Source organism: Podarcis raffonei, chromosome 10 (assembly GCF_027172205.1).
Source record: "Podarcis raffonei isolate rPodRaf1 chromosome 10, rPodRaf1.pri, whole genome shotgun sequence".
Classification (NCBI taxonomy): Eukaryota; Metazoa; Chordata; class Lepidosauria; order Squamata; family Lacertidae; genus Podarcis; species Podarcis raffonei.
Window position 1 is genome coordinate 61,056,231 of NC_070611.1, and position 27,004 is coordinate 61,083,234.

The 27,004-nt window shown below is 45.3% G+C and overlaps 1 protein-coding gene across 1 annotated transcript in view; it reads left to right on the forward strand.

Moving 5' to 3' along the window:
- The window catches only part of DERA (deoxyribose-phosphate aldolase), a 45,790-nt gene that overhangs the window by 11,505 nt on the left and 7,281 nt on the right, over positions 1-27,004 (forward strand). Inside the window, exons 3-6 of the mRNA XM_053405562.1 lie at positions 2,261-2,408; positions 5,900-5,995; positions 6,935-7,069; positions 13,611-13,739. Of these exons, the coding sequence (XP_053261537.1) occupies positions 2,261-2,408; positions 5,900-5,995; positions 6,935-7,069; positions 13,611-13,739 (508 nt within the window). The remainder of the gene's footprint in view (positions 1-2,260; positions 2,409-5,899; positions 5,996-6,934; positions 7,070-13,610; positions 13,740-27,004) is intronic.

The window sequence follows — 27,004 nt, forward strand, 5'->3', positions numbered from 1 at the left end:
CCTAATATGGATATTTGAATGTCTCTGCTTAAAAACTGATAATAGTGGGTTTTAATATCAGCTTGGATTAGACTGACATATTTCTTTGAACTATCCTGAGTGTTGGCGAAGGTTTGGCTATGGAATATGTAGTCAGACTCTCATAGCTCAGCCTCTTCTGTAAAAATAGCTTCTCGGTTAAACAACAACCAAAAAAAAAAAGCCCCCCTACAAGTTCACACCAATTCTTGGAATCGTTTTTGCTACATCTGTCTTCACAACTCGTTTTTCAACTGTGGAGGCCAGAATCTCTTTCCTAGGAGCCGATTATATATTCAGTTTTAATTCCATTTATTTTAGCTGGAATAGGGATTCCAACACCAATAAAAGGGTGCTTGGTCTCTTTTCTACACTTACGAAAAGCAAAGCAAAGCAAAGTACTTCAGAGCAAAAAGGGAAGAGATCCTTTGTATCTACCCCTGCTTTCTCCATGAGATAGGGAATCTAAAGGATTCTCAAGGAGAGCTTGATTCATAACATCCATTCTCAATACAGCACAGTCTGCTTTTCAGCACTTTACACTGGGGTGCGAAAAGATCTGGGGATGTTCTAGGAGGGTCTAGAAAGAGAAGCAAAGGGTGCTAAAACAGCTAAGTGCCACATTTCAAAACAGTTGGGTCCAGACCTAGAGCAATAGTCAGCCATGCAGTTCCATTAGCGTGAGGACTTATGGCTGTGCAGTGGAACTTTCTCCTCTACACTGGAGCCAGTGTGGTGTAGTGGTTAAGAGCGGTAGTCTCGTAATCTGGTGAACCTGGTTCGCGTCTCTGCTCCTCCACATGCAGCTGCTGGGTGACCTTGGGCCAGTTACACTTCTTTGAAGTCCCTCAGCCCCACTCACCTCACAGAGTGTTTGTTGTGGGGGAGGAAGGGAAAGGAGAATGTTGGCCGCTTTGAGACTCCTTCGGGTAGTGATAAAGCGGGATATCAAATCCAAACTCCTCTTCCTCTTCTTCTTCTTCTTCTTCTTCTTCTTCTTCTTCTTCTTCTTCTTCTTTATGAGCCTCATAAATCTGTTCCGGATTTCCTCACAAACCTCTGGAGCAGATCTGGGGAGGCCATGAGGGGTTTGTGGGGAGGGGAGGTTCCACTAACCAAATAGGAAAGAACAACAACCATTGGTTTGTTAAGTAAGCAGCTCATGTTGCGGTCTTGTGCTTTTCAGAAGCAACAGCCCAAGAGTCTGAACTGGGGTTCCCAGGGCAAGGCTTGGCAGGCTGCATTCCTCAGTGAAGTTCGGGAAGCTTAGTAAAGTCTGCCTGAAGTGAGCTGATTTCTTGATTTCACAGTCCTTTTTAAAAACAAACAAAAGGCAAGATTTGATTTTGATAGCCGATGAATTTTGGATGGAAAAAAATTCTACTACTAGCATTACAGTGGTACCTCGGTTTTTTAACGTAATCCATTCCGAAAGACCGTTCGAGTTTTGAGATGTTTGAAAACCAAAAACTCAGTGCAGAAGCCTCCGTAAAGAAAACTCAATATGGAAGCCACGTGGCATGTTCAACTTCCGAGGTGTGTTCGGAAACCGAAGCATTTATAAACATATTTGAAGATGGCTATCACATTACCTCTCAGTATTCCTTTCTCTAGGTTATAATACTTTAAATACTTCAAATGCAAGGCAATGAGTCCAGTGCAATCTGGACAAATTTATGCCCTTCTAATTCCCATACACATCAGAGGGAACAGCATTAGGGGTGTGTGGGTGACCTTTCCGTTGTAATCAAGGAGATTTTAAATTGCCTAACTTTAGATGGATCATACCTGGTTTTTTGTTTCCTTTTAAATACATTTATTTCCTTCTCTCCCCAGTATGCATGAAATGTGCCAGTTGAAAGATACAGTGGGCAAAATATTGTCCGCTTAATCACCCTGATCCCACAGCTGTTTAAATTAAACCACGAGTTACAGGAAGGAGGGGGAATAAAATCTGGACCGGTGAGAAGGATCCTTGTTGAAAGCAGGGTTTGGTCAGCTGTGGTTGGGAGCATTTTCAGCAAACTGGTTTTGTTTAAAAATCGCCAGAAGCTTCTGATCTTCTCCTGGAACAGAAAATAGATGAGAGGAGGGAAAGTGAGAGTCTGTGGTTCATTGTAGCTTGTTTATATACCAGCACTCTTATCTGTCCTGGCCTCCGAAGTCCCAGGTGTTCTCTAGGCATGCAACTATATGATAAGGCCTTTTCCTAATATATATGTATATTTCTATTTGATAAAAGGCAGCTTGGCACCTGAGGGCCATCACCTGCATCGACCTCACCACCCTTTCGGGCGATGACACCCCTTCCAACGTCTGCAGGTTGTGCTACAAAGCCAAGCATCCCATCCGAGGGGATCTGTTGCAAGCTATGGGCGTGGACGGCAAAGGTAAGTCTTTCTGTGCAAATCAGGAACAGAACCTTGGTTCTGTTAAGGTCATGCTGACCTTTAAAGCCCTAAACAGCCTCGGTCCAGAATACCTGAAGGAGCATCTCCACCCCCATCGTTCAGCCCGGGCACTGAGGTCCAGCGCCGAGGGCCTTCTGGCTACGAGAAGCCAAGTTACAGGGAACCAGGCAGAGGGCCTTCTCAGTAGTGGCACTCACCCCTGTGGAACGCTCTCCCACCAGATGTCAAAGAGAAAAATAACTACAGTGGTACCTTAGATTAAGAACTTAATTCGTTCTGGAGGTCCGTTCTTAACCTGAAACTGTTCTTAACCTGAAGCACCACTTTAGCTAATGGGGCCTCCTGCTGCCGCTGCGCCGCCGCTGCACGATTTCTGTTCTCATCCTGAAGCAAAGTTCTTAACCCGAGGTAATATTTCTGGGTTAGCGGAGTGTGTAACCTGAAGCGTCTGTAACCTGAGGTACCACTGTACCAAACTTTTAGAAGACGTCTGAAGGCAGCCCTGTTTAGGGAAGCTTTTAATGTTTAATATTGTATTTTAGTGTTCTGTTGGAAGCCTCCCAGAGTGGCTGGGGAAACCCAGCCAGATGGACGGGGTATAAATAATAAATTATTATTATTATTATGTGTATCTGGAAAAGACACATGGGCTGTTTGTGCGCCAACTCCCTCGGATCGATCCTCTGGTGCGTGATGGTTTCTGCTGAACGGTTAGTCCCGCTCAGAAGGACAATCTGGATTCCAGGGCTTCAGCTGAAGAAGTGAGAACTGCAACGAAATGTTGCAGTGTGGAGCACTCCTGTTGAGGGTGTTAACCTCTTTTAGAATTCTCCATTGCATTTCCTCTCCCTTTCTGGTTTTTCAATTCCCCTCCCACCGCCCCAATAGTCTTAACCATTCTTTGGCCACAGAGCATGGAAGCGCTCACAGTTCTTTTTCTGGGGTTCCCTTCCACTTCAAAGTCCCCCCCCCCACCCCTTGTACTTCTGCAGACATTCCCCCACTCCTGCTTATTCCTCCTTACTTTACTTACTTAAGGTAAAGGTAAAGGGACCCCTGACCATTAGGTCCAGTCGTGGCCGACTCTGGGGTTGCGGCACTCATCTCACTTTATTGGCCGAGGGAGCTGGCGTACAGCTTCCGGGTCATGTGGCCAGCATGACTAAGCCGCTTCTGGCGAACCAGAGCAGCGCACGGAAACGCCGTTTACCTTCCTGCTGGAGCAGTACCTATTTATCTACTTGCACTTCGACGTGCTTTCGAACTGCTAGGTTGGCAGGAGCAGGGACCGAGCAACGGGAGCTCACCCCGTCGTGGGGATTCGAACTGCCGACCTTCTGATCGGCAAGTCCTAGGCTCTGTGGTTTAACCCACAGTGCCACCTGCGTCCCATTTTACTTACTTATATTTGTACAAACATTTATATATGGCCCACTTGTATAAATCATCAAGGCGGTACGTACAATTCCAATGAAGCACGGAAACAAACTGTCATAAAAATGATTTGCAGTGGGGGTTAATTAAAGAAAGGAATAGGCTTTTCGGCATAAAAAAATATATTTGAGAGGCGCCTGAAAGTTACCAGTGAGGACGCCTGGCAAATCTCTGCTGGAAGAGCTATACTAAATGCCCAACTTCAGGCTGAAGACCGTCATGTTTCCGAGACATGGGGGGGAAACTAGCAGGGTTCTCTTGTTTGGTAATAATAATGATTTATTACTTATTCCCTGTCCATCTGACTGGCTTGCACCAGCCATTCTGTGGGGTGGGTATGATCTCTCTGTTTAAGCTGGGATGTAAGGGCCTGGACTGTCCTCTTTTTTATAATTTTTTAAATTCATTTTTCTTTTTCATTCATTACATACACCTCAAATTCTTAACATTTACTATGTATTCCTCCCTCCCTCCCCTCCAAGACTTCCCCCAACTTCTGGTTTGTTTCTGTTTTCACCCATTTTGCTATCTCTTAACAAAAAAAGATATTAATAACATAACATCAAACCTAAAAAAAGAGAGTAAAAGTAAATACACCATCATATGTCACTATCTTCTAAACATTTTCTGATGCTGATAATGTGAATGTTTATTTAAATCCTGCCATCAAGTCTTTCTTTGTTTCTGCAAATATAATATGAATGGTTCCCAATGGTTTTCAAAGTCTCTGTTGTCTTTTTCTCTTAGTCTATCTTTCATTTTTGCCAGTTCTGCATAGTTCATCAACTTCTCTTGCCATTGTTCTTTAGTTGGTATTTCTCCAGTCTTCCAATTTTGTGCAATCAACATCCGAAATGTTGCCCCCTTTTTGGTGCATTGTTATATTTGCTAACATTTTGTTATGAAATTTTACGTGTGGTGGTTGGTTTTGAGACACATTCTGGTTTTTATTTGTTGTAAACCGCTTTGTGAGTGACTGTTTTCACGGGAAAGTGGCATAAATATGACCCATAGATCTCCTGTTGCCTGGATCATGGAATGAGTAAGCCCAATAATTTTTAAACACCCTCCCTGCCTCCCATCATCACCCATTTATAAGGTTTCGGTGAGTAGAGAGGCGTGTGTCTGCCTGCCTTTTCAAGGCACCTGCTTTTTCTGTAAAAGGTCCCACATTCAGTTTCCTGCTAAACAAATCTCCGTCAGAGACAATAAAATAGCTAGGTGGCAGTATAACGCAGGTTCTTCAGCTGTGTTGCCTTGCTTTTTCAGTGAGTATCTGCCATGCTACAAATAAGGCTATTCACACACTGTAGTTTTTGTTAAATAAAGGTTCTTCTACAAAATGAAGAATTCTATTTTATTTACAACGTTTTTATACCACCCATAAGCAAAAGGTTTTTTGGGGGGGTCTACAGATTCGCAGCAAAGGAGCACGAAATATGGCTTGAACCATTCTTTTTTTAAAAAAATGTGTCAAAGTGAAAAGCAAAAACCCACAAAAGAGAACTTCTATAAGTTCTAAAGGGGGATCTTCGTCTCCAGTTGTGACCTGACTTCATACTGGCAAATAAAAACTCTGGAACTTCTCGATGCTCAAGAGAAGCGGGAAGTACATAATAAGATGTGGCTTTGTTCTGCATCCATTATCAGAGGCGCCGTGCCCCCAAATGCCAGTTTTTGGGACTCACAAGTGGATAGAGGGCTGTTGGCCACTGTGGGAATAGGATGCTGGACTACATGGGCCTTTGGCCTGATCCAGCAGAACACAGTTCTTGCGTTCTTAATATATCCAATATTTAAGTTCTCAACACTGAATTCTTGCTTTGGGGAATGGGAAAGATGGGCCCTTGGGGTCACTGTTTGTGAAACAGGAAAGCAAAATGATGCGCCACCATGGAAATTATATATATAATCTACGCATTTGGCAATTTGCTGCCCTTTGATGGTGGAGAGGGGCCTTGGCCTGCCTTGTGGCAAGGCTGGCCCTGAAAGTGAGTCGGAAACTAAAGTGGACCATATTCTTGATCTGTTTGCAGGCATTACTACTGCTGCCGTTTGCGTCTATCCAGCAAGAGTCGCTGATGCAGTGAAAGCACTGAAGGCTGCTGGCTGTGACATCCCAGTAGCTTCAGGTAAGCTTTCCTCCTGTGTTTCAAGAGGGGAGTCTGAATGCCCTAGTATAGGCCCTGTCTCTTCATGCGGAGCCTGACTTGACCACATGCATTCCCATTATGTGGCCCTTGGAGGATTACGAGGGATGAATGTGGCCCCCGAGCCAAAGATTAGTCACCCCTGGTATAGGGGCTGCGGCAACAATGTGTACCACTGTTTGGGGTTTTTGTTGTTTACGTGGAAATTGCTCAGTTTGGTTTTGTATTTTTTAATAGTTTGTTTATTGTTTATGATTACTTTTGTTATGTTGTAGTTATGTGGGGGGTTTTTATCTAGTAAGCCACCTTGAGCATGGTTTGAGCTGTGGAAAGGTGGCATACAAATAAGATTATGTATGCATGTGACGCAGTGCTGATCATAGCTGTCAACTTTTCCGTTTTCTTGCGAGGAATCCTATTCAGAATAAGGGAATTTTCCTTTAGAAAAGGGAAACGTTGACAGCTATGGCACTGCTGATGAAAGTTAATTTGATTGTTGCAGCTCTGCTTTCCCCCTTTCCTGTTTATATTGCAATTACATGAGGGCAGAATGCTTGAAAATCATCGATATGTGAATCAGGGATTGCCAGCTCCCATCAAACCCAGCCTGCAAAACCCAACAGCAAGGAATTATGGGAGTTGTAGTCCAACAGACCTGAAGGGCACGATGCTGGCCTCTTCTGTTTTAGAGTCTCATGTGTGGTGCCAGTTTAGCCTCTTACTTTCACACGTCCCCCTTTTGTTGAGGAAAAAGAGAGACTGGAAATTTGGGAGGGATTGTGGATGGTTGGATTGTGGGAAGTACCTGACTATGGTGAACCAGTTCTATAGATCTGGCAAGCTCATGCCTGTTGCCCCCCCTGCTATCTCTCTGCTTGCACCAGGACTAATAACTTGCACTGTGTGTGTTTTTTCTCTTAGTGGCAACTGGATTTCCAGCAGGACAGACGCCTCTGAAAACCCGCTTGGAGGAGATCCGTCTAGCTGTGGAAGATGGCGCCAGAGAGATAGACATCGTCATTAACAGAACCTTAGTCCTGACAGGCCAGTGGGAAGGTGAGCATTGAGGGTGTCCTGACAGAAAAATGGTCGCAGGAACATCAGGAGAGCCCCGCTGGGTGAGACCAAAAGGCCTGTCTGGTCCAGCGTCCTGATCTCACAGTGGCCAACTGGTTGCCCAGAAAATGTACACAATGGCACGTGTCCCATGGTGCCCCCCCAGCAACTGGTATTTATTTAGAGGCATATGCACTACTGCCTCTGATACTGGAGATAATATAGCCATCATGACTCGCGGACATTGATATCCTTCATGAATCTGCCTGATCTCCTTTGAAAGCCATCCAAAATGGCAGCCGTCGCAACATCTAAAGGTAGCAAATGCCACAATTTAACAATGCACTCAAATGAAAATCTGCTTCCTTTTGACAGTCCTGAATCTCCCCTCTTCCAGCTTCCATAGGTTACCTCAGGCTCTGGATATTATGAGCCAAAAATTACCCAATGTTGTTTAATTATTTGTATTTCAACTCTTTTATAGTTGAGCACAACTGATAAAGAAGGGACGTGGGTGGCGCTGTGGGTTAAACTACAGAGCCTAGAACTTGCTGATCAGAAGGTTGGTGGTTCGAATCCCCGCTACGGGGTGAGCTCCCGTTGCTTGGACCCTGCTCCTGCCAACCTAGCAGTTCGAAAGCACACAGTGCAAGTAGATAAATAGGTACTGCTCCGCCGGGAAGGTAAACGGCGTTTCCGTGCACTGCTCTGGTTCACCAGAAGCGGCTTACTCATGCTGGCCACATGACCTGGAAAGTGTACGCCGGCTCCCTCAGCCAGTAAAGCGAGATGAGCGCCACAACCCCCGAGTCTGTCACGACTGGACCTAATGGTCAGGGGTCCCTTTACCTTTTACAACTGATAATAATAATAATAACAATCATAATAATTTTATTATTTGTACCATGCCAGCACTTCAGTTTGAGCCCAGAAGCTAACCAGGACAGGTCTTTTTCCTGATTCTTTCCCCTGGCTATGTGGGGTTTGAACCTGAGAGCCTTTGTTCTCTTTTTGCACAATTTGCTGCCGCCTGCCTGGTGATGGCGGGGGAAGCCCGTTACCCCAATGCATTTGTCGCTGACAATGATCAGGCCCGTGTATCGGCAAGATTTCCTTTTCTTTTTCTTTTTTACAAAGCTTTCCTTCCGCCAAGGAATATTGTGAAAAATAAATTTGCTCCCGCTTTTGTCTTAACTTCATGTGAAATGGGGAGGGGAAAGGAAACTAACATGGGTGCCAGCGCTCTAATTATTTCCAAACAGAATTGTTAAAAAGAACTCGAGGGGTCGTTGGCCTAGCGTTACTTTAAAAAAAAGAAAAGAGAGAAGGAAAGTGTGTTTGGTTCCTGACAACAAAATCTCTGGGTTTTCTAATTGGTGTTCGCAGAATCTCAGTGCATCCTCGGTACCGTTTAGATTGCTGTTGCGAGTTGTCTCCCTGGAATGCTATTAATTAGCAAGCTTTTTAATACAGTAGGAGAAGGCTTTTCTCTGTAATTGGTTTTCTCTTAATGTACCTTGAATGGTTTGCCTTTAAATGCTGACAGTGCTCCAGTAACTAAGCTCTGTGTTTGTACAATTAGCATCCTTCCATTACAATGCAACATTTCTTTAGCTGGAGGATGTGGTGCTAAAGGCCTCTTTTACCAAGTAGCTTCGTCGTAGACAATGTTCTGTTGAAATCATGCAGGCTATTTTTTTATTTCCACCCTCCCTTCCTCCGGGGAGCTCAAGGAACGAGCGCACACAGTTATCTCCCCGACCCACACTATTTTATCGTTGCAGCAACCCTGTGGGTAGGTTAGACCGAGAGGTAGCAGCTCACCTGAGGTCACCCGGTCAGCTTCAAGGCCTGGCAACTCCTAGTCCAATGCTCTAACTATTGTACCATGCAAATTTGACATTGGCCGTGTGTTGCACATCATGATAAGCTAGGGTTTATCTTCTGGCATCTTTGCACAAGTGGTGTGCTGCTGCTGCAAGCACCCCCATTGCTCTCACTGTGTGCTCCTCCTCTGGCACAAGGGAGAAAGCCCTGCTGCTGTTAAGCTTGGCTTCATATAGTGCCCAAACCCAGGATCGTGGCCTGTTTCTCCTTAAGAAGCTCACCTTCAAAGGCTGACGCCAACCTGTGCTTTAAAGCTGGCAAATGATCCTGGCTTGTTACCAGGATCCTGGGCCACTGACGTAATGGAACATCAAGCTTAACTTGTGGTTTCATACATTGTTTGCCCCACTTACGCCCAGCAGAGGAGTGAAGCGGGAGCAGTTTTTTAAAACTCATTTCATTTCGAGCCTTTGTATCCTGTTCTTCAGGGCTCCCAGAGCGTCTTGTCATTGTTGTTCAGTTGCTTAGTCGTGTCCAACTCTTCGTGACCCCATAGACCAGAGCACACCAGGCACTCCTGTCTTCCACTGCCTCCCACAGTTTGGTCAAACTCATGCTGGTAGCTTCGAGAACACTGTCCAACCATCTCATCCTCTGTCGTCCCCTTCTCCTTGTGCCCTCCGTCTTTCCCAACATCAGGGTCTTTTCCAGGGAGTCTTCTCTTCTCATGAGGTGGCCAAAGTATTGGAGCCTCAGCTTCAGGATCTGTCCTTCCAGTGAGCACTCAGGGCTGATTTCCTTCAGAATGGAGAGGTTTGATCTTTTTGCAGTCCATGGGACTCTCTACAGCGTCCCAGAGCGTCTTACATACGACCAAAACAAGACTGCCCCCACCCACAGACTTACGATCTAAAAAAAGGGCACATGACACACAAGGGGACAGGGACCAGGAGGGAAGAGGAAAATCAAAACTCAGGCAATTTCTGTTATGGCCAGCTTGGTACAGGAGATGCCTGAAGGAGCTAGGTCCTCCAGAGAAGCTGTTGAAATGAGTCCTGCTGCCTACCTCTCCCACTGAGGTGGTCTAGTAAAATGGCCACCCCCAGATGACAGTTGAGGAGAGAGGATGGCAATGGCTGACAGTGGCAACAGCACCCTGCTTGTTCCCAGTAAACTAGCAACCCCTGGCTTAGCATGACGTGCTAACCATGGTTAGCAGTGAAGGGCTAGGCCTCAGGAACACACACATTTTCTTCGGGGCCCAGCGAAGAGGTACTCCCTTGGAGACGCAGGGGAAAGTTCAGAAAACCCCAATAAAGGAAGACCAGAGCTATCAATGGCTACCAGTAATGGTGGCATACCCTCCAACTTTTCTCCAATGAAAATAGGGATGTCCCATTCCGTGATGATAATTTTACTATTTATACTCCACACATCTGACTGGGTCGCCCCAGCCACTCTGGGCAGCTTCCAACATATATAAAAACATAACTAACCAATAAAAAACCCCCACACCTTCCCTATACAGTGGTACCTCGGGTTATAGACGCTTCAGGTTACAGACTCAGCTAACCCAGGGTTAAGAACTTTGCTTCCGGATGAGAACAGAAATTGGGCGGCAGCAGCAGGAGGCCCCATTAGCTAAAGTGGTATCTCAGGTTAAGAACAGTTTCAGGTTAAGAACAGACCTTGGGAACGAATTAAGTTCTTAACCCGAGGTACCACTGTACAAGCTTGCCTTCAGACGGCTCGGGGGTCAGATAACTCTGTACCCTCCAACATTTCTCCAGTGAAAATAGGGACATCCTAAGGAAAAGCGGAACATTCCGGGATCAAATCAGAACCCAGGACAGCTTCTCTAAATCATGAGATCTCCCTGGAAAATAGGGACACTTGGAGGGTCTGTGGTGGCTATTGCTCTGGTTCCAAAAATGCTTCTGAATACCAGTTGCTGGAAGCCACAGCAGGGAAGAGGGCTCTTGTGCTCAGATCCTGCTCATGGGTTTCACACCGGTGTCTGTTTGGCTGCTGTGAGAACACGGCACTGGAATAGATGGGCCCTGCTCTAGCAGGCTCTTCTTGTGTTCTTAACACAGAAGGACAGCAAGCAGCTGGATTCCCTCTTCTGCCAACCCCTAGCGAGACTAGCCCCTGTTTGTTTGTTTATTTATTGGCTGGCTAACAATTTTGGGGGGGCTGGGTATTTACAATGCTGTGAGTGTGTTAATTGCCTCTTGCACCTGCTATTAGACAGCACACTCGCTTTGAAATTCTGCATTCGTAAAATTCGTAATGTGGGTGAAAAACGTCCTTGATTCTCCCCAGCAGCAGCACCCTCAGTCTCTCCTTTCTTTCCTTTCCCCCTTTTTAGAGCTTTTTTAAAAGCCCATGGCAAAGTTGAGGGTCGTGCTTGATGGCTGGCTGGTGGCCATTCGGAACAAGTCTCCACATTCTTAATACATTTCAAAAATTGCTGAAAATGTTAAGTACTTTAGTGTACGTCCAATTACGCCAAGCCTTAAGTTAAATCTGCTGTTACCTATTGTTGAGTATCTTCACGCCACTTGAACTATAATTTGTCTAAGCCTGGTCTTTTAACAATTATTTTAAGTGCTCTCTAATGGATTGGAATATAAAAGCAACTGCTTTGTGTCGGCTCCCTCTTTGAGTTTAGGCGCCGAGTCCTTGCACTGGAGTTACTGAACTCCTTTCTGATAGATGACTTTCCCCTAACAATTTTCCATTAGTGCAAAGAAAATGTTAAAAACACGCACGATTTTTCTCTCTTGCATTTACTTCCCCCCATCCCCACTAATATACCACGACCAAGGGACAAAGAACGTGATGTAGCTCTGAACATGGGCTTCAATCCTAAAATGTTAGCTTAAGGAGCAGCCACCATCGCTTCTGTAGAGTGGCTTGAAGGATGTAGGATGTGTTGTCAGGGGAATCATAGAATCATAGAATCATAGAGTTGGAAGAGACCACAAGGGCCATCGAGTCCAACCCCCTGCCAAGCAGGAAACACCATCAGAGCACTCCTGACATTTGGTTGTCAAGCCTCTGCTTAAAGACCTCCAAAGAAGGAGACTCCACCACACTCCTTGGCAGCAAATTCCACTGTCAAACAGCTCTTACTGTCAGGAAGTTCTTCCTAAGTGGGGGACGAAAAGTTTTCTTCTTCTGTATCTCCTATTTATTTATTTATTGTTTGTTTGTTTGTTTGTGTCTGCACCCTATGTCAGGCATAGGCAAACTCGGCCCTCCAGATGTTTCGGGAATATAACTCCCATCATCCCTAGCTAATGGGACCAGTGGTCAGAGTTGATGGGAATTGTAGTCTCAAAACACGTTTTCCCCAAGGAGCTCAAGGTGGTGTTTGTGATTCTTCCCCTCCTCATTTAATCTCCACAGTAGGTTAGCTGATAGGCAGGAAGTGGCTCAAGGTCACCCAGTGAGCATAGTTCTTTATTATTACAAATCTATCTTGCGTGGAGGAGACTCTTGAGAGTCCCATGGACTGCAAGAAGATCAAACCTCTCCCTTCTGAAGGAAATCAGCCCTGAGTGCTCACTGGAAGGACAGATCCTGAAGCTGAGGCTCCAATACTTTGGCCACCTCATGAGAAGAGAAGACTCCCTGGAAAAGACCCTGATGTTGGGAAAGATGGAGGGCACAAGGAGAAGGGGACAACAGAGGACGAGATGGTTGGACAGTGTTCTCGAAGCTACCAGCATGAGTTTGACCAAGCTGCGGGAGGCAGTGGAAGACAGGAGTGCTTGGCGTGCTCTGGTCCATGGGGTCACAAAGAGTCAGACATGACTAAACAGCAACAATTGACAAACTGGGATGTGTGCAGAGGAGGGCAACCAAGACGATCAAGGGCCTGGAAAACACGCTTTATGAGGAATGGTTGAAGGAGCTCGGTATGTTTAGCCTGGAAAAGAAGAGACAGAGAGGTGATAGCCTTATTCAAATATATTAAGGGCTGTCACATGGGAAATGGAGCAAGCTTGTTTTCTCCTGCTCTGGAGGCTAGGACTTGAACCAATGGCTTCAAGTTATAAGAAAGAAGATTCCAACTAAACATCAGGAAGAACTCTCTGACAATAAGAGCTGTTTGACAGGGGAATGGACGCCTTAGGGAGGTGGTGAACTCTTCTGCCCTGGAGGTTTTCAAGCAGAGGTTGGATGGCCATCTGTCTTGGATGGTTTAGTTGAGATTCTGGCATGGCTGGGGGTTGGAGTAGATGACTCTCAGGGTCCCTTCGAACTCTACAGTTATATGATTCTATCTCAATAAAGTTTAAGCAACAGAATAGGTGTGTCAGTATAAGAAGGTCTTTAAAAGGTGCCAGAAAGTTAGCAGTGAGGATATCTGTCAGAAGAATATTCCATGACAGGAGACCAGTGAAGCAGCATTCTTCAATTGAGCTAGAACAGGAATTTAATACTGAACAAGAGTTATATGGTTAGCGGTTATTTTGGGTATAACTGTAAACTATTACTGTTATTGTTATTGGTTTCTATTGATTTATTGGTTGGTTTGTTGCTCGTATAGGATATTTTGTTTTTAACATTTGATGCTTTGTTGTGTTTTTATATATGTTGTAAGCCGCCCAAAGTGACTGGGGAAACCCAGCAAGATGGTCAGGATATAAATTTTAAAGTATTATTATTATTAACACCCCCCCTCCAAATTCCTTTCTGCTAGGTCTCTATGAAGAAATACGTCAGTGTCGTCAGGCCTGTGGAGAAGCTCATATGAAAACTATTTTGGGGACAGGAGAGCTGGGATCACTTACTAATGTCTACAAAGCAAGTCTTGTAGCCATGATGGCAGGTAACTTCCTTCCTTCCTTTATTTATTTATTATTTAATAAATACAATTGCTAGTTGCTTGTTATCCTCCACCCTGCATCACCTGCACTTTCCTCAGGACTGTGATCTCGTGCAGGTCACTTGACTCACACAGTTTTTGGCCTGGACATGTTGGAGGGTAAAGGTAAATAGACCTCTGACCATTAGGTCCAGTCGTGGCCGACTCTGGGGTTGCGACGCTTATCTCGCTTTATTGGCCGAGGGAGCCGGCGTACAGCTTCCGGGTCATGTTGCCAGCATGACTAAGCCGCTTCTGGCAAACAAGAGCAGTGCACGGAAACGCCGTTTACCTTCCCACCGGAGCGGTACCTATTTATCTACTTGCACGCTGACGTGCTTTCAAACTGCTAGGTGGGCAGGAGCAGAGACAGAGCAACAGGAGCTCACCCCATCGGGGGGATTCGAACCGCCAACCCTCTGATCGGCAAGTCCTAGGCTCTGTGGTTTAACCCACAGCGCTACCCGTGTCCCATGTTGGAGGGTATGATATAATAAGTGGCTGTTATGACCGGCTGTTTTTTGGCAACAAGGCCCACTGCAGCCCAGATTGTGGGAGGCCTTGTGTGGAACAGAGTGTGCCAAGGCAAGATGAAAGAGAGGCCATATGAAGAGCAGTCAAATCTGCTATAGCAGGACTAGGGGAAACTGCAGGAATACTTGAACCAAAAAGCTTGAACATCCATGATACAAGGTACCATGGCCCAGTTCCCAGGCTGACCCGATGATGTACCTCTCCACCCTCCCCTTTGACTCCTAAAATAAAGGGTGGTATTCAGCTTAGCTTTACTCAGAGTAGACGTATTAAAATTTATGAGCCTAACTTCATCATGGTCATTAATTTCAGTGGGTTTACTTTGAATAACTCTTGGCTAAATACCACCCATAGATATTCAGGACCCACCCTATTCTTCCGGTTCCTAATTTTTGAAACTAGTTTTAATGTATTTTTACATTGTTGTAACCCGCACTCGGACCTTACGGTGAAGGGTAGGGAACAAATTCAGAAAATAACCGTTAAGTGGGCAGTTAGCCCTGCAGAATTAGCAGCCTTTCCTACAGAACTTCTAGAGCGGGGCTGCTGGTTAATTTAACACTGCGGGGTTCTCAAAATCTTTGTTTTGATTTTTCCTTAAATAAAAGTAAGTTCTGAAGTTCACCTCTCCTTTTCACCCTGTGTTTTTTGAAATGCAGTTTCACTGCAGTACAGCAGATGGCTCTGCTGTTAACACTATCCCCCCTCCCTCCTCGGCCCGCATTGTTATAACAGCACCGTGGCAGCTTCCCATTTTTAAATATACACAATAGCTTTCATCGATCTGCTGCTTTGTTAGCAGCTAAGCGTGTTTTTGTTTCCGTTTGAATCGAGTGCAGCGGCCAAACGCATCAGACCACACTGTGAAAGCGGAGCGTTTCCTTCTCCTCAGAAATTCTGAGAAACGAGCCCTTGGTTGGAAGCCAGTATGGCGTAATGGTTAGAGTGTTGGAATAGGACCCGGGAGACCAGGGTTTGAATCCCCACTCAGACATGAAGCTCGCTGGGTGACCTTGGGCCTGTCGCCATCTCTTAGCCTTAACCTACCTCATGGGCTTGTTGGGAGGATTGGAATGGAACAGGAAGAAGGGAAGCACCACCACGAGGTCCATGGAAGATGAAAGTATGCATAAGTGCAATAAATAATAATAATAAGCCAGCACTAATGGAAGGACATTAAAAAGAGGCTGGCTGCTGAATCAGCACCTTGGACAAGGAAAGCCTCTGGTGGAGGTCAAGTCCGTCAGGGATCAGCAAACTTTTTCAGCAGGGGGCCAGTCCACTGTCCCTCAGACCTTGTGGGGGGCTGGACTATATTTTTTTTGGGGGGGGAATGAATGAATTCCTGCGCCTAACAAATAACCCAGAGATGCATTTTAAATAAAAGCACACATTCTACTCATGTAAAAACACCAAGCAGGCCCCACAAATAACCCAGAGATTCATTTTAAATAAAAGGACGCGTTCTACTCATGTAAAAACATGCTGATTCCCGGACCGTCCGCGGGCCAGATTTAGAAGGCGATTGGGCCGGATCCGGCCCCCACGCCTTAGTTTGCCTACCCATGCAATAGATCATGTGCTGTGTGAAGAATAACTACTTCTTTCTTTTCTGGCTACATCTGCACCATAAATTTAAAGCCCTGTTAAACCACCTCATGTCTTCTCTCAAAGCATCCTGGGAACTGTATTTTTTTAAGGGTTCTGAGAGTTGCCAGGAGACCTTTATTTGTCTCACAGGGGTAGAATTCCCAGAGTGGTTTAACCATCAAGCCCTCTTCCCGGGAATCATAGAATCGTAGAGTTGGAAGGGACCCAAGAGTCATCTAGCCCAACCCTCGGCAGTGCAGGAATCTTTTACATGGGGCTCGAACCCAGGAACCTTAGGTTAATAGTCTCATGCTCTGCTGACTGAGTTGCCCCAGGAACTCTGAGAGTTGTAGCTCTGCGTGTGGAATAGGTAACAACTCTCAGCTCCGTTGACAAACTTCGGTTCCCAGGATTTTTTGGGGGGGAAGCCTTAACTGTTTAAAGTGGTATAATAGTGCTTTAGATGTGTGGTACAGGTTTTGCCTCTGTCCTGAACCACTCTATTCAGCTTCATTGGAAGTCCCCAGGTTCTAGTAGCACAAGAGAGGATGAAAACCTCTCCCAATCCACTTTAATCAATTCCATGCCTCATTTTTATACAGGCTTGAATAAGGCCTACAGTCCCATGCCAGGCTTCCCAAGTAACTGAGGTTGGGCTGGGAAGGCTGTTTCGTCCTGGATTGCTGTGCAATTTCCAGGAAGGAGGTCTGTTGTTGTTGTTAATATTTGTATGCCACCCTACACCCACAGGTTTCAGGGCAGTTCACAAGATGAAACGATAGTATAAAAATACAAAATACATAACCAAAATAAAAACAACCCAATAACTCCTCCCCACCCCAAAATCCCCACATTTTAAAGGGGCATTAAAAGGACGGTGCTTTGGCACCTGCTACTGAGGTCCAAGTCTCTTTAGAAGGAAAACTCCCGCATCTCTGTATTTAGACGCTGGAGCTGAATTTAAAGCACAGTTATATAAAACACTTGAAACCCATTCAGAAATCAAGCATCTCATCTTCACAGGTTCATCTGGGTTATGCACAAGTTCATCTGGTTTATGCACTTGGGGTGCATCAGTTGTTGTTGTCTCTTTTGATCGGGGAATAAAATTTTCCACAAGAGTCAGCAATAACCCATTTGTTATTGTCAAGTAATAAGCAGACATGCTTGTGGTGAATAGGGAAACCAGCAAGATGGGCAGAGGGAGAGGAAGATCCAAAACCGTTGAAAAGGTGCAATGAAAACCAAAGTCAGAGAGCACGCAGCCTGCTTTGTGAAGAGAGGAAAAGACTTGCAGAGTTGGCACCTCTGTGTGTGTTTTTATTATTATTTATAGATGCAGCTTTTGATATAGTATCTGAGCTTTCAGAGCTTCTCTGGTATTGAAAATTGGTTAGGTCATTGCATGAATTGCTGGCTGCTCAGTCCAATGGAAGAGGTCTTGGATTGTCTCCCCTCCAGAGGTAGTTTTGGGTTCTCTTCCTTTCTCGGGTTCCTGAGCCACCCCCCTCGCTGCTGCTGCTGCTGCGCTTGTGTCTGTTTTAATTTGCTGGTGAATAATTTAAAGGGGCCTGTTTATTTTTTAATAAAAGGGAAAGATATAAATTGTCTTGAGTGTGGGTAATGTTACTTACAGCTGCCACCAAACAGATGCTTGGCGTTTCCAAATGGATATTTTAATCCGCAATCAGTTGCAGCAGAGAAGAACAAACTTCCCCCCCCCCTTTTGAAAAAAAATTATCACTCCCACCCATTCTTTTAAACTTTATTTTCCGACAAGATTCCCACCCGCCCCCTATCTCCAGAGAGATATATAAGAGTTGTATTTGATATAAATATTTAATTCCCTTGTGCTAATTTCTTTTTTTTTTTTTGAGTGGGCTTTTTTATTTTCCTTTCTTTTGAGGGACAGGCGTTGCATGTTAATGCTTATGATGGACTATTTTAATATAAAGCTATTTAAATAAGTTTCATTTGTCCTCCGGAGCCCAGACTCTCCCGGACGAAGTCAGCTGGGTGTTAGGAGGCGGGAAAAGGTACAAATGAGAGCTGTGTTTTGAAGTCGCAAAAGACTTGATCTGGGCCACTCGTTGATCAAACGGCTCCTGGCTTTCAAAGAACAAGGGCAAGAAGAAGCAGAAACAGGTGATGCACAAGAGCCAAGGATCTCCCAGGGCACTTCAAATGCCTTGAGAAAGGCAGGGTGTGGATTCTCTGAAGTGCTCAAGCGAATGCTGTTTCTTCAGTTCCCCCATGCTACAAAGCAGTCGGAGGGGGGGGCAGGTTTGAAGAGAGTTACTTTTTAAATACTTTGAGAACTTGGGACCCAAGTTTCCTCCTGTAACGTCAGCTACCTAGCAGAACACTAGGGTCATCTTTGGTGACCTGGACGCCATTGCCGCCATCTTGCTTGCTGGATTTCTTTGCTGACCATTGACGCGGAATGGAAAACCCATTATCGCCGAGGTCGGCGTCACGTATGCAAGAGGGCAGCCTGACCATATAAAACCAGTAAGAACCAGTTTGGGAGGAATCGAACGCTGACTGTTAGAGTGAAGAACAACTCCAAATAAGGCACAAGGAGGTGTCTGCATGTTCAGTGAAAGAAAATGGGCTGAGTGTATGTTGGATGGAGGAAGACAATAGTGAGGGCGAACAGCCGACGTGACGTTTATTTTTCCTGTGTCGCAATGGAAAGTTCCCTCAGGCTCTTTGGACTCTGTCCTACAATGCATTGCTGAATAAAGCCTGGCCTTCTGGGAACTTGGCGTGAGCCTCCGTACTCGAAAGCCCAAGGGGAATTTTCCCTACGCCTTCCCTGCCAAAGGAGCCCAGGCCCGCGAACAGCAAAGCAGCCAAATGGTGCCATTTAAAAAATAAAAAAGACATAAAGAAGCCACATTCAAAACATCTAGGAACATTTAAAACTTTGATAATAAGATTGATAAGTTAGGCAAGCAAATGGTGATTGAAGAGAAAATAGGAACTTGCCTTGTTAGGCCATTGGTCCATGTAGCTGAATAGTGTATACACTTGGCCTAAAACAGCTGTCCAGGGTTTCAGGCAGGAGTCTCTCCTCAGCCCTCCCTGGAGATGCTGTAGGATTGAATCTGGGACCAAACCAGATGCTCTTCCGCTGAGCTGCATCCCTTTCCCCCAAAGACAGAGCCTTCTTGGTCATGGCCCCCTGCCTGCAAAATGCCCTCTGAAGTTATTTTGGCACCTGGTGAAGAAGCTTCCCCCCTTTCCAGGCCCTCTGTCTTCTAGCATAGAATTATACTTACCATTCACCCCTTAGTCTCAATACTGTGTCATCCAGGGGTGAGAGACTTATGACCTTCCTGTCGTTGTTGGGGCTCCAGCCCCAGCCAGCATGGCCAAGAGTCTGGGATGATGGGAATTGTAGTCCAGCCATGTCTGGAGTGCTCCTGGTTCCCCATCCCTGATCTCATACAAGCTGGCTGTGAAGTTCTGTTTTTCACACTGAATTGTTGGGTTGTGTCTTCTCCGCTGCCGTTTTCCCGATTTTGATTTATTGTTTGTTTGTCCATATTTGTTGGGTTTTTATGTTTCTTTGTTTTTATTGCCTTGTAGTAAACCACCCTGGGAGTTGTCTGTTGTTTTAGCGAAGGGCTGGCATAAAATTATTTTAAATAAACTTGCAGCCAGGAATGCTAAATGCAGCTTCCCTCCTGTGTTTACAGTGATCACTCAGCAGTGCTCTGATTTTGTGTGTGGCAATTGTGCTTCAGCAGAACTGCATATGGTAGTTTCCTGTATATGCAACACAGAAACAGAAGGGGGAAACGGTAGATGTTCTAGTGCAGAGTGTCTGGGACTGACTGGATGAGGAAGAGTGGTGGGAGCTGCCTGCCCAAAAGCCCCCCAGGGAGGGCACAGAAGAAGAAACTTAGGTCCTGGGTCCTGGTGGTGGGACACCAAAGGGCAGTCTGTAGAAGGAAGGAGCTGGGAGGTGCTGGAAGCAGGGGGTTTGAGCGATCAAGGGGGGTCAGGAGAAGGAGGACCGTACAGGACAGGGTCAGAGGCTGAGAGTCACAGTGCGAGTGCAGACTCAGATAGAGAGAAGTCAGATTGCCCCAGCTACGCAGCAGCAGCAGCAGCAAGACAGTCCCAGTCCTGCCGGCTCACCTCCCACTCTGACACCTCAATCGAGGAGAGTCCTGCACATTGTGGAGCAATAGGCCAGACAGGCCCAGAGGAGGAGCTCGCCCGCTCGATGCAGCCTTCGTCTGCTTGGGAGGAATCCAGAGTGATAAGCTAGAAGGGGAGGGTGGAGCTAGTAGTCAGTTTCAGCAGCATAAAAAAGGTAAAGGGATGCAGGTGGCGTTGTGGTCTAAACCACTGAGCCTCTTAGGCTTGCTGATCGGAAGGTTGGAGGTTCGAATCCCCGCGTCGGAGCAAGCTCCCATTGCTCTGTCCCAGCTCCTGCCAACCTAGCAGTTTGAAAGCACGCCAGTGCAAGTAAATAAATAGGTACCACTGTAGCGGGAAGGTAAACGGCGTTTCCATTCGCTCTGGTTTCTGTTACAGTGTTCCGTTGCACCAGAAGTGGTTTAGTCCTGCTGGCCACATGACCCGGAAAGCTGTCTGTGGACAAACGCCGGCTCCCTCGGCCTGGAAGTGAGATGAGTGCTGCAACCCCATAGCCACCTTTGACTGAACTTAGCCATCCAGGGGTCCTTTACATTTTACCTTTTCAGTGGCATCTTAGCTGGAGTATGACGAACCAGAGTGTGGTTATTTTCTGTTGATAAAGAGCTAATTGCATTAGATCTCCTTAAGAACCACTGAAATTCCTTATAAAAGGTAAAGGGACCCCTGACCATTAGGTCCAGTCGTGGCTGACTCTGGGGTTGTGGCGCTCATCTCGCTTTATTGGCCAAGGGAGCCGGCGTACAGCTTCCAGGTCATGTTGCCAGCATGACTAAGCTGCTTCTGGTGAACCAGAGCAGCGCACGGAAACGCCGTTTACCTTCCCGCCGGAGCGGTACCTATTTATCTACTTGTACTTCAACGTGCTTTCGAACTGCTAGGTTGGCAGGAGCAGGGACCGAGCAACGGGAGCTCACCCTGTCACGGGGATTCGAACCACCAACCTTCTGATCAGCAAGTCCTAGGATCTGTGGTTTAACCCACAGCGCCACACGCGTCCCGAAATTCCTTATAGATATATTCTATATAGAGTATAGAATATTCTATATAGAATATTCTATATTCCTTATAGATATGGGGGTAGATACCGAAATGTGCATGGACACAGTCCCCCTGCCTCTCCCACCCACCTTTCCATGTTCCCCCTCCCTCATTATGGAAAGACAGCCTGTAATCTCTTTGGGGCAGGCACTTGTCCCATGATATCCGATTCTGTAGAACGCCATGTATGCTCATGGCACTGTAGAAATGGATAGCTAACAAGGACAAACATTTGCTTTTGTAAGTTTCATCACTTATATCCCTTGCAAATAGTTTTTTTAATGTCTTTGGTGCAGACTTTGTGTGTGTGTGGGAGGAAGGGTTGACACAGTCGAGGCATTTATACTTAAAGCCTAAAGGTTTCAAAGCAGAGATAACTTCTGCCTTCCTTCAAGGCATGAACTTTTATTGCAATTCGAGTGCTTTTATCAGAAACCATTGAAAAATACACTCAAGTTGACATTGAAGTGTGGTGATCTTGGTTGCGTGTGTGTGTTTTTTTAAAAAAAATATCTGCCTTTAAAAAAAAAAGTTATGTTTAAAATTCATAGCACTTTCAGAGCCTGATAAAGGAGCCTAATTTCCCGGCTTGCTTTGTTCAGTGTAATGTATTTTTTCTAAATCCATTTCAAGCAGCTCATTTTTCCATTTCAGCAACTTTCCTCCAAGTTTGGTAGACAATAGGCTTTTATTAATAAAATTAGTTAACAACTTCCTGCTGACACTGGAAAGCATCAAAGTTAAATCGAGTTGCTGGAAATGTTCTGTAGCTCCGTGCAATATGAGTTGAAGGGAATGGTCTGGGAACATCCGGCATTGTTGCTTTGTTGAAGCTGAGCTGGTATGGACTCGATTGGGAGAGACTGCCAGAGAGCCCCATATAAGTTCCTCGGAGCTATTCAAGGAAGGCAAGGTTACGAGCAAATGAATACATTTGGAAGATGGGCTTAAAAATAAAAAGTTGTGCAATGCAGTGTATCATATACACCAAATCTCAGAAACATAACAAGCGGCCTTGTCAGATCACTGATCCATCTAGTTTAGCATTGTCGGCACCTACGCTGATTAGGAGTGGCTCCTAATTAGGATTTTCAGTCAGGACATTCCTGGTCCCACCTGGAAATGCCAGGGATTGAACCTAGAACCTTTTGGGTTCAAAGCAGATGCACTGTCAATGAGCTACAGCCCTTTCCACGACTGACCCTGCCATGGTGGGTAGTCAGTCTTGGTCCTATCATGAGCTTAAGCGAGGTGTCCATCTTAGGGTAAGACTGTACAAGTAATCAGACCCTGCCTATATGTCAGGGAGATTTTGGGCACCACATGGCAGGACAGAGTCTCAAACAAAGATGTGTTCTCCCAAAGCGCATGTTCCCAGCATGATCGCAATGCTGTCTCAGCGACGTCTACGCTGGCTTCGTCATGTCCACAGAATGGATGAGGGCAGGATCCCCAAGGATGTGCTCTGTGGAGAGCTGGCTTTAGGCACCAGGCCCAATGGCAGACCAACTCTGTGTAATAAAGATGTCTTCAGATGTGATATGAAGACTGGCGACAGTAACTCCGCCATGTGGGAATCCCTTGCAGATGACCTCAGACTGCCTGGAGACAGATGGTCAAGGTTGTGTATCCACAGCAATGACCAGAGGAGCAATGACGGCTGGAAGGAGCACGGAGAGAAGAAATGCCCTGGTGCATCTGCAGCAGTACAACCAGATGCCTTCATCTGCCCCAGCTGCAACAAAACATGTCTCTCCCGCATCTGCCTCTACAGCCACAGCAGGCGTTGAAACTCTCCAACTGTATGACTTCACCCCTGATGCCACACTCTTCCATTGTCTCTTGAGACAGACGGATGCCAACAAATGAAAATGTCTCTTCCCCCAAGCCTCTGAAGTGTAAGATTCCCGCCTGCCACTCCCTGCTGATACTGCTGTTGTGTTACTCTGTTTCGTTATGAGTGTTTTGTGTCGTTTTATTAATATTTTAAGTCAAGTTTCTTGTTCTGTTGTTGCATATACTATATTTTAGTTAGCTGCCCTGAGCTCCCTTTAGGAGAATGCGTGGTGTGGGTGTGTGATATCTCATATCTTTGGCCTTTTGGGAATATGAGGCAGACAGCAAAGTGGCTAGTGTTTTTTTTAAAAAAACAACAACAACGATCCGAATTAAAATAGTCAACGCCAATTCTGTGCAAGCTCAGGAGTTCCATGTACCTTAACTCATGAGGATGTGTCTATGCATGGGGGGGGGGGAGTGTTTCCTGTTCCAGGTCAGCCAATGAAACGTATCAGGCCGGCCTTGGTTGGGTTGAAACAGCATTGAGGAATCTCCAGTTTGCATACCTCAGGGCCATGCCAGACTACCCCATTGGACCCAAGAGGCCATTTCAGCCAAGCCAGGGCAGCCTGCCCCTACACTTGGCATCGTATATGATCTCAGATATGGGGCAGTTTAAAATGCAGTTGGGCTGAAAGGGTGGGGGTTTGCAGGCCCTGCTGGTCAGCGGAGCCTGCAAAGCCCCGTGCGAAGTACTGTGCAAGGGGCTTTGAAACCACAAGCAGCCTTAAGAACCTACGAAGGATCCTGATGGATTCATTTAGTCCAGCATCCCCACAGTGGCCAACCAGATGCCTGCGAAAGTCTGCAAGCAGGACGTGAACACAGCAGCCCTTGTGGGCCTCTCTGCAGGCTTTCTTGCGAGACTTGATTCACATAGGTTGGGGGATATAAGATCCCCAGCAGGATCCCCAACCCTTACACTCACGGGTGGAGGGAGGAGTGTGTTGCTTTTGGTTAACACTCCGTCGCGGGGCCATCCAATTTGGACTTTCATTAGTGCGGTTGAAAGGATTGCAGTGAAAACTGTGATACAAAAGATTATGCATCAGCCAGATTGTTCTGCATTATTTTAAATTGCAGACTGTGTCCTTATTCTTTATTAAGAGTAAAGTAACTTTAAGCAGTCTGAGGTTATCAGGAGATAATCACGTCCCCAGGGTCTTTATGGCACTTTGAAACGTAAAGATTGTGATTACTCTGTGATTGCTATGCTGCTTATTATTCTTTACTGCTTAATAGTGGGGCAATAATATTGTTTTTGGATATAGCTAGCTGAAAACCACTCTCCCAGTTTTAATCATGTAAATGGTTACCGTTTTTACAAATGCAAAAGGGGCCATTGTTTGAACTGAGTGGCGTAGTGGTGAGTTCACATTGTAGTCTTCCTTCTCTTTCTAGACATAGGCCAGGAAGGATTTAAAAGAAACCACAAAAACATGTGGCCCAAAATGACTTTTCCAAAAGGTTGTATGCATTTTCCTTCTGCTTGCTCCCCAATTTCTGTTATAGCAAACCCACCCTGGGGGATTTATATTTTCTCACCCAAGGTGGTAGGATTCATCAGCTGGAACTTAAATACTTAAAGTCTTCCAAAAGTGCATCCTTAAACTGCGGTCCTGACATTCTTTGGCCTGGTCTGCTTCTCCTTCATTTCTTGCTACAATTTGTGCAGCCAGATGTTGACCCAGTGTGTGTGGCAGCTGTGAAAAAGATAAAAGTCTATGCTTGGGATCACTGCGAAAGGAAAACTGCTGATAACCGTAATGGCATTATACAAATCTATGGTGCGGCCATGTTTGGAATACTGTGTGCAGTTCTGGTTACCTCACCTCAGAAATAATATCGTAGAACTGGGAAAGGTTCAGAAACGTGCAACCAAAATGTTCAGGACAGAGTGACTCAACTATGGGATCTTCTCCAGGAGGTAGTGATGGCCACCAACTTAGATGTCTTCAGAAGAGGATTAGTAATGGCTGCTAACCCTGATGCCTATGTTCTCCACCAGCTGTTGGAGGCAACATGCCTCTGAATACCGTTTGCTGGGAATTGCAGGTGGACAGAGTGGAACATTGGAAATTGCCTGATGCTGAGCCAAACCCATTGGTCCATCTAGCTCTACAGTGGCTCTCCTGATTGAAGTGCAGTGTGTTTCAGGACCGGGGCATTCACAGGGAAACCAAAATGCTTGTTTACAAAGCTATTGTACTACCAACCTTACTGTATGCTTGAGAAACATGGACAACTGGGAAACACTGGCCTGCAAGCGCTCCAGTTGGAGAACAGCCTTTACCTAAGGTGTCATGGGCTTTGAAGACATTCGAACTCAGGACAAGAGGGAGAAATGCGCTAAGAGGAAGGCACATTTGGCAAACCCTCATCGTGATCAACTTCTGCCCGGAAACTTACGTCCCCACTGTGGAAGGAAGTGTGGATCCAGAATTGGCCTCCACAGTCACTTATGGACTCACTTTTAAAGCCATGTTTATGGAAGATGGTCTTACTTGGCTATGAGTGATTGCCAAAGAAGAAGAAGAAGAAGACAGTGGCCAGCACAGGATGTCTGGGGTTTCACACAAGGTTCTCCACTAGCTGAAGATGCCAGGCATTCAACTTGGGACCGTTCTGCATGCAAGGGATAAGATGCTGTATCACAGAAGAACAGTCCTTCCATACTGCCGTGGAATCAGATTCTCAACCTTTTCTCTTTTCCTAAACTTTGCCCTTTATATTACCACTCTTAAAAAAAAAGAAAGGCAGTGACAGCTGAACAATATAACCAGAAATACGTTATTTATAAAGCTAGTGTGAATTATGTTTAATGGCCTCCATTTTAAAGCAAGCCATTTGCTTCTCTCCCTCCTTCCCCCCTCCTCCTTTTTCCAAAGTCTCTGTTTTCATTAGTGGAATATAAAATGTTAATAATACCTTTATACTGTAGTGCTCAGGAGCAACATTTATCTTCCATGTTCTTTATGGAATCCTGCTAGCAAGCTCTCACTCGTATCATAAATAGAATTTGTTCCACGAAATAAAAAAATGTATTGTTTTCTTTGTTAGAAGATGCTGCTAAATTGGCTGTATGTTTGATAATCATATCTCAAGCTGATTATTCTGCTAATAGCCTTAAGATATTATTATTTTTTTTAAAAAAATAAAAATAAGTGCATCACTATACTAGTATTTTTTTTTGGAAAAAAATCCCTTCTTGTTTCTGCAAAGTCTGAATGAGATTTTCAGAATTGAATAATAATTTGATCCGTTAATCTTTTGAAGCTAGTAATTTTATTTTCCCTTCTTTGCAGTCTCCAAGGCTCGCAAATGAATAGAGCTTCATTACTGGAGCCTGCGTTTAATAACCATTATCCATTATCTTGTAATTAAGACTCCCTGTAACGAATCATGAGGACAATGCAAAAATACATAGTACATTTCTTTAATGAACTGGAAAATGTTCATCTTGTTCTATTTAGTAATGAGTTGCTGAATAGTCGTTAAATCCACTGGAGAATGGAGCGAGATGGATTTTGAAGACTATCTTTGAGTTTGTGGTTAATCTATTAGAATTAAAATTTCATCTTCTATTTTTATCAACAGCCGATTAGAAGGCCTTCTGTTTGACCAAATTGATTAGGGGACCCTATACAAGGGCAGATGTTGTTTAATGAAAGTTTTTAATGAAACTGTACCATAGAGGTTTCTAATTACCAGACTTATAAAAGCTTTGACTTACCTTACCCTGCAAAGAGGAGGGGGGGTGGTGGTGGTGGAAGTATTGTGCTAAAGGGCTTAAATGCCACAATTAAATGAAATACAGGGAAAAGTAGGAGTTGGTGCGCGGAAGTTTGGCTTACTTGTCTGAAGAAGAGGTCATCAAATAAAGAGAGATCTCAGCGAGTGGTAGACAACACCCAACTGAAGGCTGTTAGTTTGACCTTCCCTTCATTCAGTTCCAGCCAGCATGGCCAATGGCCAGGGATGATGGTAGCCCAAAACATCTGGAGGGCACCCGCTTGGGGAATGCTTCTTTTAAGTGGAGACACCAAATATTG